Below are 17,840 nucleotides of genomic sequence, written 5' to 3' on the forward strand. Positions count from 1 at the left end.
CTCGAAATCGAAGAGAGAATGAAGAGGAACCGAAAATCTAGAGAGAGAAGGGGTTTCTCGCAAATTTTTTATAGAAAAACCCAGTTTTAGCATATTTATACACAAGCCTTTGTCGACGAGCCACGTCATATCGTTGACGAAGTCAATAGAAAATTCGTCGACGAACTCTATGTGATGCCCCTTACCCGCCAAGTGGGGCCCGAGTGCCACGTGTTCCAATCACCTGTATCTGATACCATAATTAACATACATGCAGCGACACATAAATAAATAACCTCAAATAAATACCAGAGTTCTATATAACAACCAAAAACCAACACTACAACATCCAAATATCTATCTCCACAACCAATATTTAAAACATAATCTCATACAAATATATCTATACATATATCAGTATCTCACAATACCCCAAAAAGAAACTACCACAAACAGTCCTAGCCTAGGCCTTCAAACCCGGTTTCCAGAAGAACCTGAAAAATTGTTAATCCACTAGGGTGAGACACTTCTCAGTAAGGGTGGAATAAATTATAACAGTGCGTGACAATTGAGTTTTAATCTTTATATATCAAAATAAATTACTTCTCATATAATATCAATAACAACTGAGAAAATGTACCATTAATAACATCCCCAATATCTAATGTCATACACACATCCAATATGCACAGATACATAAATTTTATGCAAGCGAAAGTCCCCAAGGATAGGGAAGATTACCAGCCCATACAAGTAGCTTCCCTCTGCTCTGATACTAAAAAACTACTTATCAGAGCACTCACCTTACTCAGTAAGCCCTCAGGTGAAGTATTACCTCGCCACCAATACACACATCTTTATTATTTTAAAGGCGAAGGTTTCTGAGGATTGGGATGTCTACCCGCCCATACAAGTAGCATCCCTTTGCACCAATACCAAGAAACTACCTAACAGAGCACTCGCCTTTCTCAGCAAGCCCCCAGTGGTATGTTTACCTCGCCGCATGCACACACATGCATTCACAATATGCTATACCATTATTTTTTTATGTTATAATTAAATTCACATGCGCACAACACATCCACACAGGAATCATGCATCTCATACTTTATCTTCCAATGTCCTCAGTATGTGGCCCACATAGAGTAACTGCGTACATGTCAATACGTGGCCCACACAGGCACCTACGTACTTCTTATCTACACGTGGCTCACATAGGCACCACGAACCACACAGGGTACATAACATGGCCCACACAGGCGCCATTATCCACACAAGATATAACGTGGCCCACACAGGGTATATAACATGGCCCATACAGGCGCCATTATCCACACAAGATATAACGTGGCCCACATAGGCACCACTACCCATACATGGTATATAACATGGCCCACACAGGTGCCATTATTCACTAGTATCAATCCCCATGACCTACCTGTCATACATCAATAGAACAAGCTCCTCGACCTGCCAATGTCCTACCCCATATAAATGACAATATGACAAGCTCCTCAATCTGCCAACGTCATGTCATGATTTACATCTAAGCAATATAACAACCTCCTCATGCCAACGTTATATTGAGATGCATACGAATAACCACACCAGTTAGTTCACACAGACGCATCAATACATTTCCACATAGGAATCCAACAGATTAATACATTCCCACACAGTAATCCAACAGATCAATACATTTCCACACAGTATCCCAACAGATCAATATATTTCCACACAGGAGTCAAACATAACAACTCATTCATCATGCTATAATCATTTCAAACACTCCCACATGCAAACCCAAATGTCACAAAAATTCATATTCAATTTATTAGAAAGAAATTGTTCTTATGCCACACGATTTTAATACCATAAACAATTAACCCAAATATAACCTTCAACCAAAATCATCATTTTCCCAGTAATCTGTGTAACACCCCAACCCCGAGGGGCCTGAGATATTAACTTTTTACCATTGATTTACAGCGGAAGCAAATAAACTCAATTTTTTATTAAACTAGAGCACTAATTATCCATATTACAATCATTTATTTCAAAGAAGAAAAATTACACAAGCATAAATATCTGACAAAATACTAATATTTCTAAACAAATCTTTATTTTTCTATCCCCACTCGCATGCTTGCTAAGCCTGATTTCCAACATACTCTTCAGAGTTATCTGAAATAAAAATATGATTGGAGTAAGATGACGCTTAGTAAGTAAATAAGATTATTATTAGTGTGTGGCCAAAATGAGTTTTTTTTAAAAAAAATTTCGTAAAATAATATTTAATATTATAACTTCAAAATTGTCTCTAGCATAAATATAAATTTAAAAATTTCTTCATAAAACTTTTACCATCAACTATAACAGTAAAATTTTTTAATCATATACTATAACTGTTAAATTAAACTTTTAACTTTAAAACTGTATAAATATTTAATGATAAATATACATATACTTTTCCTTATACATTTTCTTTAGATCGTCATTTAAGCACTAGAATGATCCTTTTCATGTAAACTTACACTTTTCCTTCAAATCATCAGTAACTTTGTACACGTAATTAACTATGTATAAACATATATTATAAAAACCACCCTTAGGCCTTTTGCCATAAGTCATGTTTACCCCCATGACTGGGTTGTGCAGTCCGAAGACTGGACTTAGCTGGCTGGCCGACCAAACTAAATCAATGTACATAAACTTTAAGTGAGATTTTCCTTATTAAGTCCGGGTCCGGAACCAGGTCTGCATTTAGGAGAAATCCACTAACATAAATAACCACTCTGTAAACAGTGTGGGTGCACTCTGATCCGTATAAACTTTAAGCTACGGTACCGAGCATCTGTAACTTTGAACTTTCGTTGCCATAAGGGGTTTTAAAATCATCTTATTATAATTTATGTAATTTAAAATAATATCGTGAAAATCTCATCTTTACTCATATTTACGTAAAAAATGTAACGTAAAAATAAACTCATGCCACACAATTTTTTTGTGTTAAAAATGTATATAATTTTATTTTTGAATAGAAAGAAATGCTAAAAATTTACCCGAAGGGATTAGAACATTTCTTAACCCAAAAATAGATGCAAGTATATTAAAGATAGAACTGGTATAATCAAATATGCGTAAAAATAAACTCGTGAAAATTTTGTGGAACTAATTAACATAATTGAAATTTACTTATAAAATAAACTCGGGTATGAATTTTAAATAAAAAAAACTAACATAATCAAAATTTACTTACCTTATTTCTTACGAACACTGTAACTATCTCTAAGAAATGAGATCAGAAAGAGTGGGTGATTGAGAACTTACTCAAAAATTCTCTCCACTACAATTTCTTTCACTCACTAATTCTTCTCTTCCTTAGAAAATTGTTGTGAAAAATGAAGGTTGAGAGCTCCCTATTTATAGGAAAATTTTGGGGAAGAAATGGAATTTATAAAAGTGTGGGGAGATGGGTGAAATTATAATTTTTTTAAAATTAAAGAATGGGCAAGGGATGAGTAAGGTATGGGTTGAGTATGGGATGGGGATGGAGGTCATGTGGGAGTACTTGTCACCATTCCCATTAAATAAATTTTTAATTAACTACTTACCTAATTAATTAATCAATTAGTTAATTAATTATTTTATTATTTTATTATTTTTCTTAATCATTATTATCATTATTATTATCATTGTTATTACTTTTAAACTATTTTTAGTATTTATTTATTTTATTATTTATTTTTGAACAAGAATTAAATTTAAATTTTGAGAACTCATGTGGGCCCCACATGGTCTTGTGGGCCCCACACAACTTCCAAACCCGAATGGATTTTACGTAACTCGAATAATTCTTATACGATTTTATGCATCCTACATACCTTTGAGACTCGTGTAAACCTCCATACGGCTTTAGGACTCATGTGGGCCCCGCATAGGATACCTATATTATTATTATTTTATCATATATTTCTATAAATTATATCAGTCAAACCATTATTTTATTTACTTATTTACGTATATAAACAGTGTCTTGTGGCTCCGGGACTCATGTGGACTCCACATAGTCTTGTGGGCCCCACATATGATACCTATATTATTATCATTTTATTATGTATTTTTACAAATTATGTCTGTCAATACACTATTTTATGTATATATACTTATTTACGTGTACAAACAGTGTCTATCCTATTTATCTTATGAAATTCCATTTTGACCAGGCCGACCTCTAGGGAGCGATTGAGCCGCAATGGTCTCTGAGCACTCGCTAAGACAAGGTCTTTCTTAGGCATCAAACATGAAATCAAAGATCTTACAGAAAAACACTTTAGTATTGATATTAACTTAATGACCATTTTTATTATTTTATTATTATTGTACTTTAATTATATATATATATATATATTTTTTTTTTTGGGTCATCACAATCTGGCTATTCTAAAAATCATATAGATAAATAATAAATTTCTTATGCTCGTAAATAACTGGTTCACTTTAATAAAATACTGATATAATTTTATTCCCCCTTACCTGATTCCCTGATTCACGCCTGCAGGGCTCCCAAAATTATACCCGCAGCGCTCACCCGAACCCTGATTCAATCAAATCAACTCCAATAAAATATTATTTTAACATTTCATAATTTATAATAATTAAATAATAATTAATTTCTAAATAACTCATTTATCCTAATTTTGGATTATTTCTACAACGACCCCACGAGAATTTCGCTCCAGTAGACTTGTAGAGAATTATCCCTAGATTCTCGTGGTGGTGTCCGATCGCCCATTTGACTTAAAATTTAAGAAAAATTGAGATAAAAATGAAAATTTGACTTACCTGAGGAGATATACCCACACTATTTCTACGACAAATCCACTTTAGTAGATATGTCGGTAGCGGAGAATAGAATTCAATGGTATTCTCGAATTTTCAATTGGGCGAGAATCGACTGCGAAATCGCAGAAAGAAGAAGAGTGGATAGCGTGAAATAATATATTTAATTTTTCTTTCTCTTTCTTTCTTTTTCCTTCTGTTCAAAGCGCGTGAATCTGTTTTTTTTTTTTCTTTCCTTCTTCTCTTCTAGTTTCTCCGACTTAACCTTTAAGTTTTTTTTTTTTTCTTTCTTTTATCCTCTTTAACCTTTATCCTACTTTAACCTTATCATATACTTATATATATATATATATATATATATATATATATATATATTACTTACCTATATATATATATAATTAAATATACAAATATATATATATATATATATATACACAATCCTCAAATTTCTTAATTTAATTAATTAATAATAATTAATTAATTAATTAATAATAATAATTTCTTAATTAATTAATTTTTCTCGAGTTGTTACACTCTCCCCTTTGTCGACGAAATTCAGAACCCCAAAATCATCCCCTCAGTATTTCCTCGTCGACGAGACCAATTATATTTTCATCGACGAACCCTATCCTCGTCGACGAGCTCCTGTTATACCCTCGTCGACGAGTCTTCTGTATTCGTCGACGAGGAGCTGAAAAATTTCCTCGGAATTAATCCTTTCCAAATTGCAATGTCGTCGACGAAGTCGACTGCCTCATTCTGTTTCTGGTTTCCATTTCCCTCTCTTTTATTATTTAAATACCATTATTCTTTGAGTCCTTACAAAAATGGCAGAAATTGGATGGGAATATCTACACATTGCAGGAACTATCGTTGTAGGGGGAGTTGCAGTCATAGATATTGAATCAGATGAGACAAATCATATTTTTATTTGAAAATAGTAAGAAATTTAAATTTAAATTTAAATTTAAATTGAGGTACACCTGCTACCTAAAAATTAATTAAAGTTAATTTTGATGGCAGTAGTTTTTTCCTATTACTTAAAATGATGTACCTTACTATGATCACATTATTAATATTTAATGGGACATTAATTAAATAAAACTTTTAGACCTTGATGATGGTAATCTGACCATCAATGTTTTGTCGTAATTTTCTTGAAATCGTTGTCACAGGAAAATCATAGAAGATCGTCATTGGAATCCTACTTCTAGGCTTCGAAACAAAAACCTAAGATTCTATCTAAATTCCAATAATGACTAAATTCCCAATCTATCCATTTCCTACCCTCATTAAGATCCATACCTATACTTTGGTATTGCTATCCACTGAAGTCTGTAGAACCTAGCAACCTAGGCTCTGATACCAAACTGTAACACCCCAATTTTTTTTTTTTTTTTATAATATTCATATATCTTTGATACCATACCTTAACCACAACTCGACTAAAATGGGGTACCGAGGTGACCTGTCAATCTCTCATGATAAACTAAGCAGCGGAAACATACATATACATATAATCTCAAACACAATACCAAAGTTCTAATACCATCATAATTACATAAATAACTCTCCAAAAATAATTTTACATATCCCCTAGACAAAACATATCTGCATGCCTATATACATAACAGTATCTCACTGGTACTTATTTTAAATAACACCTCCTAGCCGCCCTGGAGCTCCCTAGGCTTGATTTCTGGTATTTCTTGAAATGTTAAGATTATAGGGGTGAGACACCTCTCAGTAAGACAGAATAAATTATTGTCAGTGCGTGACAACATGAGTTTTTATGTATCATAACACATTCATTTAATAATTAATTTAATTGAGAAATCATGAAAACTATACTCATAACCATATATATATATATATATATATATATATATATATAAATACATTTGCAATCATGTGTTTCTTTTGAAAAAAATGCTCGTGCTTAATAAGTTTCTCTATGTACGAAACATAACATGTCTGTTAATGTAAAATCATTATGTTTGTAACGAGGAGCAAACTTGAGTGGACATTCTTATATCACCGTCATGTAATAACCCCATATGATCGGGTTGTGTGGCCCAAAGGCGGAACTTAACTATGGCTGGCCTACCAGGTTAAGTCAAACTGTACGCTTCTATAGTACGATTGACCTACCGCAGCCTGGTCCGGACCCAAGGGTGGTTAACATCTCTCTGCAAGCCCAATTGACTTCCATTACCAACACTCTCCCCGAGTAGTGTGGTTGCATTAACTCATTCACTAACAACAGTATCATGCTCTCATGTACAACACTGGTCCATCAAAGTTCTCATTTCCACATCTCAGTATAAAAACTGTCATTTCTGTCATTTCATTTCCCGGTATAATATTATCATCACATATCTCAGCATCAAAAATATCATGTCTATATTTCGGTATAAAACTGTCATCACATATTCTAATATAAAATCATATTTCATCATTTCACAATATCTACCATATTTTCAATATTTCTCATAAACTAGTATAAATCACATTTCATCATAAAATATTCCCATATGTTTATTGTACAATAACAAGACCATTTCTCATGCCACATAAATTTTAAATAATATTTCATAATATAATAATTGTCCAGAAAAATATATGATAATCCAAAACCACTATTTTCATATGTTTGATAAGTCAGAAAATCATATACAATATTTCCATATTCTCATGCTTTAAATTAATCAATTAATTTTCAAAATGTCTGACATAATTTATTCCTCTTACCTTATCCCAGGAGTGGTGCCTACGATGTCCCAATGACGAATCCACTCTGGTTAAAACGTTGGTGACTAAAATTGAAATTCAGGGATATTTTTCATTCTTTAATCGGCGCACGTTTGCTAAGAAAATTGAAGAGAGAGAAAGACATGGACGAAGGAGAGGGAAAGTGAAGATTCAGCCATGGGAGACTTGTGCAAGGGGTAAATGCTCTTTGGATTTCAATTTTCAAATTAAAATCACCTTTCCTGAATCTTCAGGAAAGGTGTAGTATATAGGTTATTTTATATATATATATATATATATATATCTATATATATCTATCTATCTATCATATTATTCATTTAATTAATTCAATTTAATAATTAATTAATTAATTAATTAATCAATAATTTTATTTTTAGGATCATTCGACTAATCTTGTATAACTATTTTTGGGATCATTACACTTATGGCTTACTGGTTTAGTCAAAGAGCTGGGGTCATAGTAAGATGGAGCGGTGCTGCATTGTGATAGTTAGAGTGTCATTTACTTGGCGAAAAATCAGATATACCATGCTAGAACCAAGCACATTGATGTGAGGTTCCACAGGGTTCAGGAATTGATTGCTTCGGGTGAGCTTGTGTTGGAAAAAGTTCACACGTCTGAAAATGTAGCAGATATTCTAACGAAATTAGTTACTTCTGAGAAGTTTAAACATTGCTTAAACTTACATCATGTCTCAAATTGATAGAATGGAGACAAACCCAACCGAGCGGTTCAAGTTCAAGGTAGAGCAATTAGATATGTTTTTCGGGATTCTCCTAAGAAGCGTATAATCGCCAAGGTGGAGATTGTTATTTATGGTGTGACTTTTATACTTTGGTTTTCATAAACAAAGAAGAAAGAAAAATATGAAGGGACAGCACAGCAGGGACTCGTTGACGAGTGCCTTGTGTTTGTCGACGAGTAGATCCTGAGAGTAGAAAAAGTTCAGGGTTCTAGAGATACCGAGAGCATAAAAATGAGCTCATCGACGAATGACTTGTTTTCATCGACGAGTGTCCTTCTCTGAATCATCGATGAATCCTTGTACTCGTCGACGAGTGCACCTGAGCTGCGAGCTTTTTTTATTTTATTTTGAATTTGAACGTTAGGGTGGTTTGGGTAATCGGAGGGAAACCTCTGAGAGACTATTATATATGTCATTCTGAGCATGTATTGAGAGAATGAGTGATCATTTGAGAAGTATATTATATACTTTGAGATTTCTTTAGTGAAATTCTTGTGCCATCACTTTCGTGGATGTAAGTTTTCCCGAACCATGTAAATCTTGTTGCAGTTCATGTTGTTTATCATTTTCTGATTGTGTTTCATTTACTTATTGTATTTATTCCGCTATACTTCGTATTTATCCCATCCATATTACAACAAAATTAGTCGGCTCTAGCCTGTGTGCTTGGATTAAGAGGCTCTTCTTTACTTTATCCTATAATTTATTTTTGTTATATTAAGAATGGGCTAAGAGTCACTTAATCATGCTTTTTTCTCTCTTAGCATTTAATGTTGAGAATTCCACTTGTGAGTTTATCCCACATTAAAAAATTAAAGTGGATAATGGGTGCTTATATACATTGATGGATCCAAGACCCAATTAGCTTAAGCTTTTGGGTCAAATTGGTGTTCACCCATGTATATCAAGCCCACTCATGGGCTCCTCCGGTCCTAACAAGTGGTATCAGAGCCGACGGTTCGTAACTCTGGGTGAGCGACATCGTAAAAAAGTCGAGAAGGGAAGCTAATTCTCCTGATGTGCTAACAGTTGGATGACCAAGTTTGTGGATGAGGCCAATAAGGATTATATAGGCTGCGGATGGATTCAAATAGGGTCACGACGTGGGAGGTAGAATTAGTTTGAAGGCACGTGGAATGCAATTTGAGGCACGTAAGATGCCAGTGGTAAGGCCCACTTGAGTAACTGTTGGAGAATTGTTTCAAAAGTGAGACGATTTTCATTCAAGGGGAAGCAGGAACTCACAAGGGAGGGGGAGATTGTTGAGAATTCCACTTGTGAGCTTATCCCACATTAAAAAATTGAAGTGGATAATGGGTGCTTATATACATGGATGGATCCAAGACCCAATTAGCTTGAGCTTTTGGATCAAATCGGTATTCACCCATGTATATCAAGTCCACTCACAAGTTCCTCCGATCCTAACATTTAAAACAATTATATGGTTGAAAATTAACTAGGGCTACATGTGTATTAAATATTAGAATATATACAATAATCTGTATTACTTATATTAAAAGGTTCATTGAACTTGAACCATTCGATCTTAATTACATTTGACATTTTTTGTAGTTCTTTTCAAAATTTAAATTCAAGATTTATAACATGAATGTCCTATCATCAAATTGTTAACTATCTCCTCAAGACTACCTCATTAACTTTGATAAATAATTATTTAAAAGTATTATTTATAATATCATTATAAATAATTATAATTAAATAATTGTTGTTGTTACTAATGTGATGATGATGATGATAATAATAATTCATTATTATTTTTCCATGACTTGGGTAAGAAATAAAGTGGGTTTTTTTTTATATTTTTTTCTTTCTACTTTTCCCAACTTATTTTTTTCAATTCACCTTATGTCAACCAAACATAAGGACGGGAAAGAAATTCAGGAGCCAAATAAAAACTAAATCCAAATTGCATGTCCTATCTGTTCACTTTATTCCCAAACCAATCTTGAATTATAATTATTATTTTTAAGAGAAAAAGATCAACAAACACAAAGAAATATCTTCAAGAAATACTTATTAATAAAATAATTTCTTTATTATCAAAATTAAAAATATCATAATTAAAATAATTTAATCTTTAAGGCTTATGAAAAACTCATCTTTCATTTCAAATCCTTCGACCCGCGACATCAATAAACTTAGTATAAAAATTTTAAACACGAATAATTCATATCATGTTAACACATAATAACATTTTTATATAAAAACTTTGAAAATAACATTTTTGTAGGGTGAGAAAATTTTCCTTTTAATTTTTTTTGACGAATGACATTTCTCTATCATTATCCTAAGAAAACGTCAAACCCTTTTATAAAAATAAAGGAAAGATCTAGTACGGCAGGCACCACGTCCGCTAACAGCACCCTTGCGTCATCTTCAAAATGTATGATGCAACCATGGCAGCTCAGAAGTCAGAACGCTGTCATCAGCGCAGGTGGGTCTCAATCTCGGCCAACCCCACATGGATAACGAACATCGCACGTCCTCCAAAGCTCATCAGTGTGGTAAACAATCTATTACCGCAGGCCGCAGCGTACCGGATAACGTCCCCCATACATAAATATAAATGACCCGCTCTTTTATTTATATATGTATTTGAATTTTTTTTTTAAAAATTTCTTGCCGTCGCCGACAATTTTCCCCCAAAACAAGACAATATATTCGCTTTCACAATTAGATTCTTTGTACCAAATGCAAAACGCCTGCAGATTTCTTACATCACACTAATTTTTAATTATTTTTAAAAATATTTAGAAGGAAATTTTAAAATTAATTTTTTAAAAAACATCTAGCTAGTCAATTTTTATTTATTCGTTTGATAAAATTATCATTTTAATTTTTTAGTTTATTATTAAAAATATATATTTTATTATTACCATAAATTAAAGTACAAAAAAAATAATAAAATAAAATAAAATAAACTTTCTGAAGCATTTAGAAAATAATATTAAAACTCTCGACATTTATATTGAATAACATTTGTTAGTTTTTTTATATTTTTTGTATTAAAGTGTATGATGCCTTATATACTAAATAATACTTGTTACTTTTTATCCATACTAAATTGAATCTATTAATTAGTAAGTGAAAAATTAAATGAACTTGTGAAGAAATAATATGCATAATTTTTAAGAAGTGCATCAATTATTTTCTATTTATATATTATTTTTAATTTCATTCAAAATAAATAACAATTTCAAAAAAAATAATTCAAAAATTTGTATTTATTTTGATAAGAGATAATCAATAAATTGAAGAAATATAAATAATATGACATTTAAATGAACAAACTTAGTGTTATTTTTTACGTTTATGTATTTTTTAATAAATGTTATATTTATAATTTTTTCTTCATCTTATGTACCAAAAAGTAATTTGCCCTTACGCCTTTTTTACAATTGTCCAAACATTTCGTGAAGATGCGACATTAATTCAGGCACATTTCGATTATTAGCATACAGACTGGGCAAAATGAATACAAATCCGTTAATCTGAACCAAATCTAATCTACTTTAATCAATTTATAATGAATTGTTTGTTAAATGGGTTGAATATGCTTTTAAACTTTATATCCGTCTCCTAAATGGGTCGGGTTGGGTTTATTTGACGGATATTCATCAACTCGCTTAAAAAATGTTCAATATTTTAAAAGAAATGGAGCCTAAAACTTAAAACCCATAAAGCCCAACCCACCCAGCTTGCAACCACCTAGACTCAAGCGGCAAGTCAGCCCATGCCCCAAGTCCTGATTCCAAGCCAGTCGACCCAGTCCACATTCAACTTAACATTTTCAAATTCAATTGATCAGTTCATTGTTCATCACTGATTCATTAATATATCACTTCTCTTCATATTTGATCTTTCATTCAGTTTAGGGATTATGGGTTTCACATGACATTGCTGTCACCCACTTAGCCTGTCACAGTGCCGTTGCACCTGCTTCATAGCCTCGCGGCCCTCGCCGCGTCAACTAGTTAACCCCCTTCGATGGTTTGGTCCTTCTCAGCTTCTACATAGCCCTCGTGCTATTGTGTGCACAGTGCCTAGTGCCTCTCGTAGTCTAGTGGCTCCGACCCTCTTTCCTCTCGGTTGACGCCCTAAATGCCTAATAGGATAAAAGAAATCCTTGCTTTGTGCTATTCTTTCTCCTTGAAAAACCCTAGCCCATAAGGCAACGTGCCGAACTAGGTTCAACTCTTTCTTTCTCTCTCTGTAATTGATCTTTTCCTAGCTCGTTTCTAGTGTTTGTGCTATTATGCTTCGGTTATTGATATTCATAATGGTGTTTCAATTCTTGATCTTACCCTTTCATAACTGGTTACTGTATCAATAGTGAACATAGCAGAGTTGCTTCTCCTTCCTATTCATGATCCGTTTGGTTATTTGTATGCTGAGATATCCCTTTAATTGCTTTTTTATGATATTGGTCTCTAATAATTAGTTTTTAGAAAATCTAACTCATTCTTTTGATTTTTTATGCTTTTACACAAACTCAAATTGATTATTATTTCCTATCTTATTTGGTCGTAATTTCAATGAATGTTTGGTTTGAATGCTGTTGATTTGGTGAATTAGCATTCAATGAGGAGATGAGTGTACTTTTAGTCATTATGAAAGATTGTAATTTTTAATTTATATTGAAATCATAGTAATTTTAATCTCTTTTGGTAGCTCAACTTGATTAATTATTTGAAACCCTGCTTTTTAATCATATTTGAGTTGACATTACACTCGTTAAAAGAGTATAGTAACTAAAATTGTAATAATTAAAATGTTCATTAATTACATCAAAATTAATTTATCATGACCAATAATTATTATAATTGTAAGCTAATCGCAAGTTATTTTATACAACTTTAATTATTATGACACAAATAAATAGTTCACTAATTGTGAAACATTTAATTATTCGAATGTATTGACAAAAATGTTTTCTTATTTTTGATAATAAAATAATAAAAAAATTATATTTGAGAATGACATATTATCTGCCATCTATTATGAGTTATCTGATTCAAACCTCAATTAATTTATTACTTAAACGAATCGAATATAGATTATACTTTTTTCATTCGATAATTTGCCTAATCTACCACAAATTATAGGAGAGGTTTGGTCACGTGTATTAGGGCTAAGTGCACAAAGCTAATAACTAATGGCAAAGTGTAAATTGGCTGTAATGCCGAGGGTATTTAATGAATCTGGAGGAATAAAATGGAGACCGGTTCTATAAATGACAAGGAGACTGAAGATGGAGGTTTCGATTTACCAGCTAAAAGTATAAATAAAATTATAATTAAAATATTGGGAATTTGAATTAAATACATCAACAACAATAAAATTATTATATTATTTCTTATTTTTTATTATATTTTTTAGGCTGAAGCTATTGATGTGGCTATGGCTATGGCTATGGTTATGGTGGTGAGGTAATAGCGAGTCTGAGCATCTGAGAAGCAGAGAGAGATAGATAGAGACGGAGGAAGAGGAAGAGGAAGAGGAAGAGAGGTTTCGCCTGGAAGTTTGACCGGAGGATTTTCCGGCCGGCTGGGAAGTTAGGGTTCCGGCGACGTAGTCTGTGGAGTTGGCAAGTTTATCGTTGATGGTTGTTTTGTAGAGAGATAGGGAGAAAGAGAGAGAGTAAGAGAGAGAACGATGAGTCGAAATGGTTTTAGTAGTTTGGAGTCTGAGTTTGTTCGGAGGCACCACAACCATGAGGTCGCCGAGAATCAATGCAGTTCTGCTCTGGTGAAGCACATCAAGGCTTCTGTTCCTCTCGTATGATCTCGCTGTCTTTCTCTTTCTATATATGCGTATGTAAATTATCTTTCCTTTCTATATGTTACTTTCTTTGTCTCTGGATCGATCGATTGATGTATGATTCTACTTGGCGAATTATTCGTTTGATGTTTCCATATATGGGTGATTATATTGGTTCTTGGGAAATTTTCGATGTTTGACCGATAGTTTTTAAATTTTGCGTCTGCTGTCGAAATTCATGAATGATAAACAGAAATTCTGCCACTATACGCCGAACTGTCGCGTTGAGCACAACTGTGTAGAGGTTTCCCGGAGGCACTAAGTTTTAATTTCTTCTCTTCCCCAACATTTTCTAAGTAACCAAACCTGATTTAGAGTCGTTTCCGCGTATTAAAATCTCCTGAAAATGAATATAGATGCTGCCTGAATCTGATTGTGGATATGTACGCTTGCCTATATGAGTTCTGTTATTGTGACAATTTTTCCAATCTTCTATTGATGGATAGGATCGCCATGGTTCTTTCCTACGGTTTCTCAGCAACTTTCTGTGTACTAAAATATCTTGAAAGCATTTCAAAACAACTGTGAACTTCGACTTTATCAGCCAGGAGGTGTGTTGAAGTAAAACGTTTCAATGTTTGATTGATGGATAGGATTGCTGTGGTTATCAACACCTGCTGGTTTTTAATAGGTTCTGCAAGATTCTAAATATGCTGATTGAGATACATACTTATTTCACTCTGTGCTGGGGTATGTGACCAATTAAACATTAATGATAGATCTTCGTCTACAAAGAGTTCAACTCTCTAAAATAATTTAGTTCCCAATATTAAAGAGCTTGAGTGGTAAGTGTGTGTTTCTGTGCATGTTCTAGCGCAGAAAATTTCCTTGACCATTTTTGAGAGAAGCAATTTTATTTATTTTTTGTTAGGTTTGGTCATTGGTGAGAAGGTTTGATCAACCCCAGAAGTACAAGCCCTTTATCAGCAGATGTGTCGTGCAGGGCAACCTTGAGATTGGGAGTCTCAGAGAAATTGATGTCAAGTCTGGGCTTCCTGCAACAACCAGCACTGAGAGGTTGGAACTTCTTGATGACGAGGAGCACAAGATCAGTATTAGGATCATTGGTGGGGATCACAGGCTACGGGTATGGGATCGATTTTCTTTTATTTTGTTTAACACAAGCATTCTCTGTGCCTATTTTGGTTTTTGTATGGTTGCTAACTTTTTACTTCTGCTTGCATCTTGAAACTAATATGCTTTTCCTGCAAAAGTGAATTGCTTTTCTTGAACCTTCCTACTGGTTGCCTTAAAAAGATGATAGAAAATGCTTATGTGGGCACCATTTTTGAGAAATTTTACTGTTATTCTTTCTTTATTTCCGGGAGTAAACGTGTATCTGTTGATTTCCATAGATCCCCACAGTATTTGCTTTGTTCAATGCAAGTCCACTGACCAAGGTAATGGAAAAATTGGTAGACACTGCGGATTTGATTGGATTGAGCCTTGGTATGGAAACCTACTAAATGGAAACTTTCAAATTCAGAGAAACCCTGAAATTAATAATGGAATTGAGAAAAATGGGCAATCTTGAGCCAAATCCTGTTTTCTGAAAACAAGCTAAGGCTTAAGAAAGCAAGAATGCATTAGAATTAGTAAGTTGTTTGCTCAAGATGTGCTTGTGTAACTTATTTTGAATATATTTTTTACCCCAAAATTTTTAGGAAGTTTTAGATGAAAAATTGACGTCTTAATTTTCAATAATTTTTGTACATTGTTTGAATGATTTTGCATGAAGTTAACCTGAAATGCCTCAGGTTACATAGGCAATGTTTGTTAGAATCCTACTTGCTGCTATATAAAGTATCATGGTAATGAATCAGCATTGTCCTCAAGCCATCCAACATATCTGTTAGCAGATAGTTGAGTTTGGAAAACATTATCCACATATAGTTTCTTGATTTGTATATTTTTTATGCTTGGCTCCTTCCTCTTTTTTTTTTTTTGGTAGTATCTGAAATCAGACAAGCATTTGGTCCAACATGCTGAATGACCCCAGTGCTTGTCCCATCTATGGGATTTCATGTTTATTCATAACAAGTCCCCAGATGAAATTCTTACCATGTCAATTAAGCCTTACCGTTGAGCTTGTTTTATATTCTGGATGGTTATACAAATATACAATGAGCATTTGAGAAATTGATTCTTATGGTAGGTTAGAAGGAAAGTAACAGGCAGCTGAAAAAATCTAATTCTGGGGAAACTAGTTTGAATTCTACTGAATGGTATCATCTTTAGGGATCTCATACATGGAATGCAAATATTGTGGTGTGATTTCCAATCTTCTTGAATGTATACATGCTACATGTATAGGCCATATCAGGTCACAACTTTGAACTTTGGAGGCCCATTGTTTTGCATGTTCACCCATAGAAGCCATGTGCATTGGGCGAGAAAGGAGCATAGCTTCTGTTCACTGAGTTATGAGGGGGATTACTGAAGTTTGGTAGTTATCTGATTTTTCTCATTTGGTCTATTAACTATTGCTATCATTTTCTTAACAAGTATTACCCACACCAATAACCAAACTTGAAACCTTAGCCATTACAGCAACTTAATGCAGGAAAAAAGTAAGCTTTGAAGAATTTTTGTTTTCCTAATTGCTTTTCTTTAGTCCTCCTGTAGTTTTGCTGTCAGCTCACACCAGTTCAACCTTGTTTCTCTCTTTAATTACACAATAATCAATTCTTGGTTTTCAGAACTACTCTTCAATCATTTCCCTCCACCCAGAGACCATAGAAGGCAGGCCGGGGACCTTGGTAATCGAGTCTTTTGTGGTGGATGTGCCTGATGGGAACACAAGGGATGAGACCTGCTATTTTGTTGAGGCCTTGATCAAGTGCAATCTCAAGTCACTTGCTGATGTTTCAGAGCGGCTTGCAGTTCAGGACCGAACTGAGCCTATTGACCGGATGTGAACATTGACTGGGTAGTCTCGGGCTATGACCGCCATGAATGAAGCTTCTGAGGCTTTCGTATCGATCCCGGAGGCTTTGGAGACAGACTGGCATTGGCTCTTCTTCTACCCTCTAGATAAGCTCAAAACTCTCTTCACTTTTGTTTGCAGTGTGTCTGTCTTCCTTCTTAAATTATGCTGGAATTCCTGTCTTAAGTTTCTCAAGAACCACAGCTCTGTATTCAAATCACGACCACGAATTGAAGGTTTTAAAAGGAAAAGGAAATAAGAAAAAAAAAAAAAAAAAGAAGGGGAAAAAACAAAGAAGAAAAACCGGCCTCCTCTTTCATTCCCTTTGATGTTACACAGTTTTGTCTGCGTTTTGTGTGAAGAAGAGTGGTTGTCTGTATATTTTGTATTTTCATGTAGTCATTGTAGCGTTTAGTCCAGTGATTATTGAAGGCACGGAGTCAGCCATCCTGTCTGGCGGGCTTTGCAGTATGTGTTAAGAGACTAAAGAGGCCTTGTATTTTGTTTTCTCATCAGTGCTCTAATTGTCTTCTTCCTTTTATTTACACCATTTTTCGTGCTCTGAGAGGATGGCTTGGAGGAAACTTTCGAAGCCTCAGACGGCAATTTTGGGCTTCGGCGAAGTTGTCCGTTAATTGCAAGTTATGTGCCTGCTTAGTTGTAGAAAACAGATCTACTCTTTCGATCTTAGATTTTTGAAGGGTCACAAAAGTACATCCATATTTCGTAGTTTG

At 33.8% G+C, this 17,840-nt stretch overlaps 1 protein-coding gene across 2 annotated transcripts; it reads left to right on the forward strand.

The window, feature by feature from the left end:
* Window positions 1-13,594: 13,594 nt before the first annotated feature.
* LOC131145421 (abscisic acid receptor PYL8) lies at window positions 13,595-17,651 on the forward strand. 2 transcript variants are annotated; one of them, XM_058094468.1, is made up of 4 exons: window positions 13,595-13,638; window positions 13,740-14,138; window positions 15,052-15,267; window positions 16,880-17,651. In XM_058094468.1, the coding sequence occupies exons 2-4, from the start codon at window positions 14,016-14,018 to the stop codon at window positions 17,096-17,098; spliced, it is 558 nt and encodes a 185-aa protein (XP_057950451.1). In that variant the 5' UTR covers window positions 13,595-13,638; window positions 13,740-14,015; the 3' UTR covers window positions 17,099-17,651. The 2 variants fall into 2 exon arrangements, with proteins under 2 accessions (XP_057950451.1, XP_057950452.1); XM_058094469.1 differs by lacking the exon at window positions 13,595-13,638 and having other exon boundaries at window positions 13,703-14,138; window positions 15,124-15,267.
* Window positions 17,652-17,840: the final 189 nt, after the last annotated feature.

The sequence above is a fragment of the Malania oleifera genome, chromosome 13, assembly GCF_029873635.1.
Source record: "Malania oleifera isolate guangnan ecotype guangnan chromosome 13, ASM2987363v1, whole genome shotgun sequence".
Taxonomy (NCBI): Eukaryota; Viridiplantae; Streptophyta; class Magnoliopsida; order Santalales; family Ximeniaceae; genus Malania; species Malania oleifera.

What these genes read in the sequence shown, in the direction of transcription:
- LOC131145421 (XM_058094468.1), top strand. Translation starts at nt 14,016, where the DNA reads ATGAGTCGAAATGGTTTTAGTAGTTTGGAGTCTGAGTTTGTTCGGAGG. An exon ending in TCAAGGCTTCTGTTCCTCTC is followed by an intron (nt 14,139 to 15,051) that starts GTATGATCTCGC and finishes ATTTTTTGTTAG; the next exon opens with GTTTGGTCATTGGTGAGAAG. An exon ending in GTGGGGATCACAGGCTACGG is followed by an intron (nt 15,268 to 16,879) that starts GTATGGGATCGA and finishes CTTGGTTTTCAG; the next exon opens with AACTACTCTTCAATCATTTC.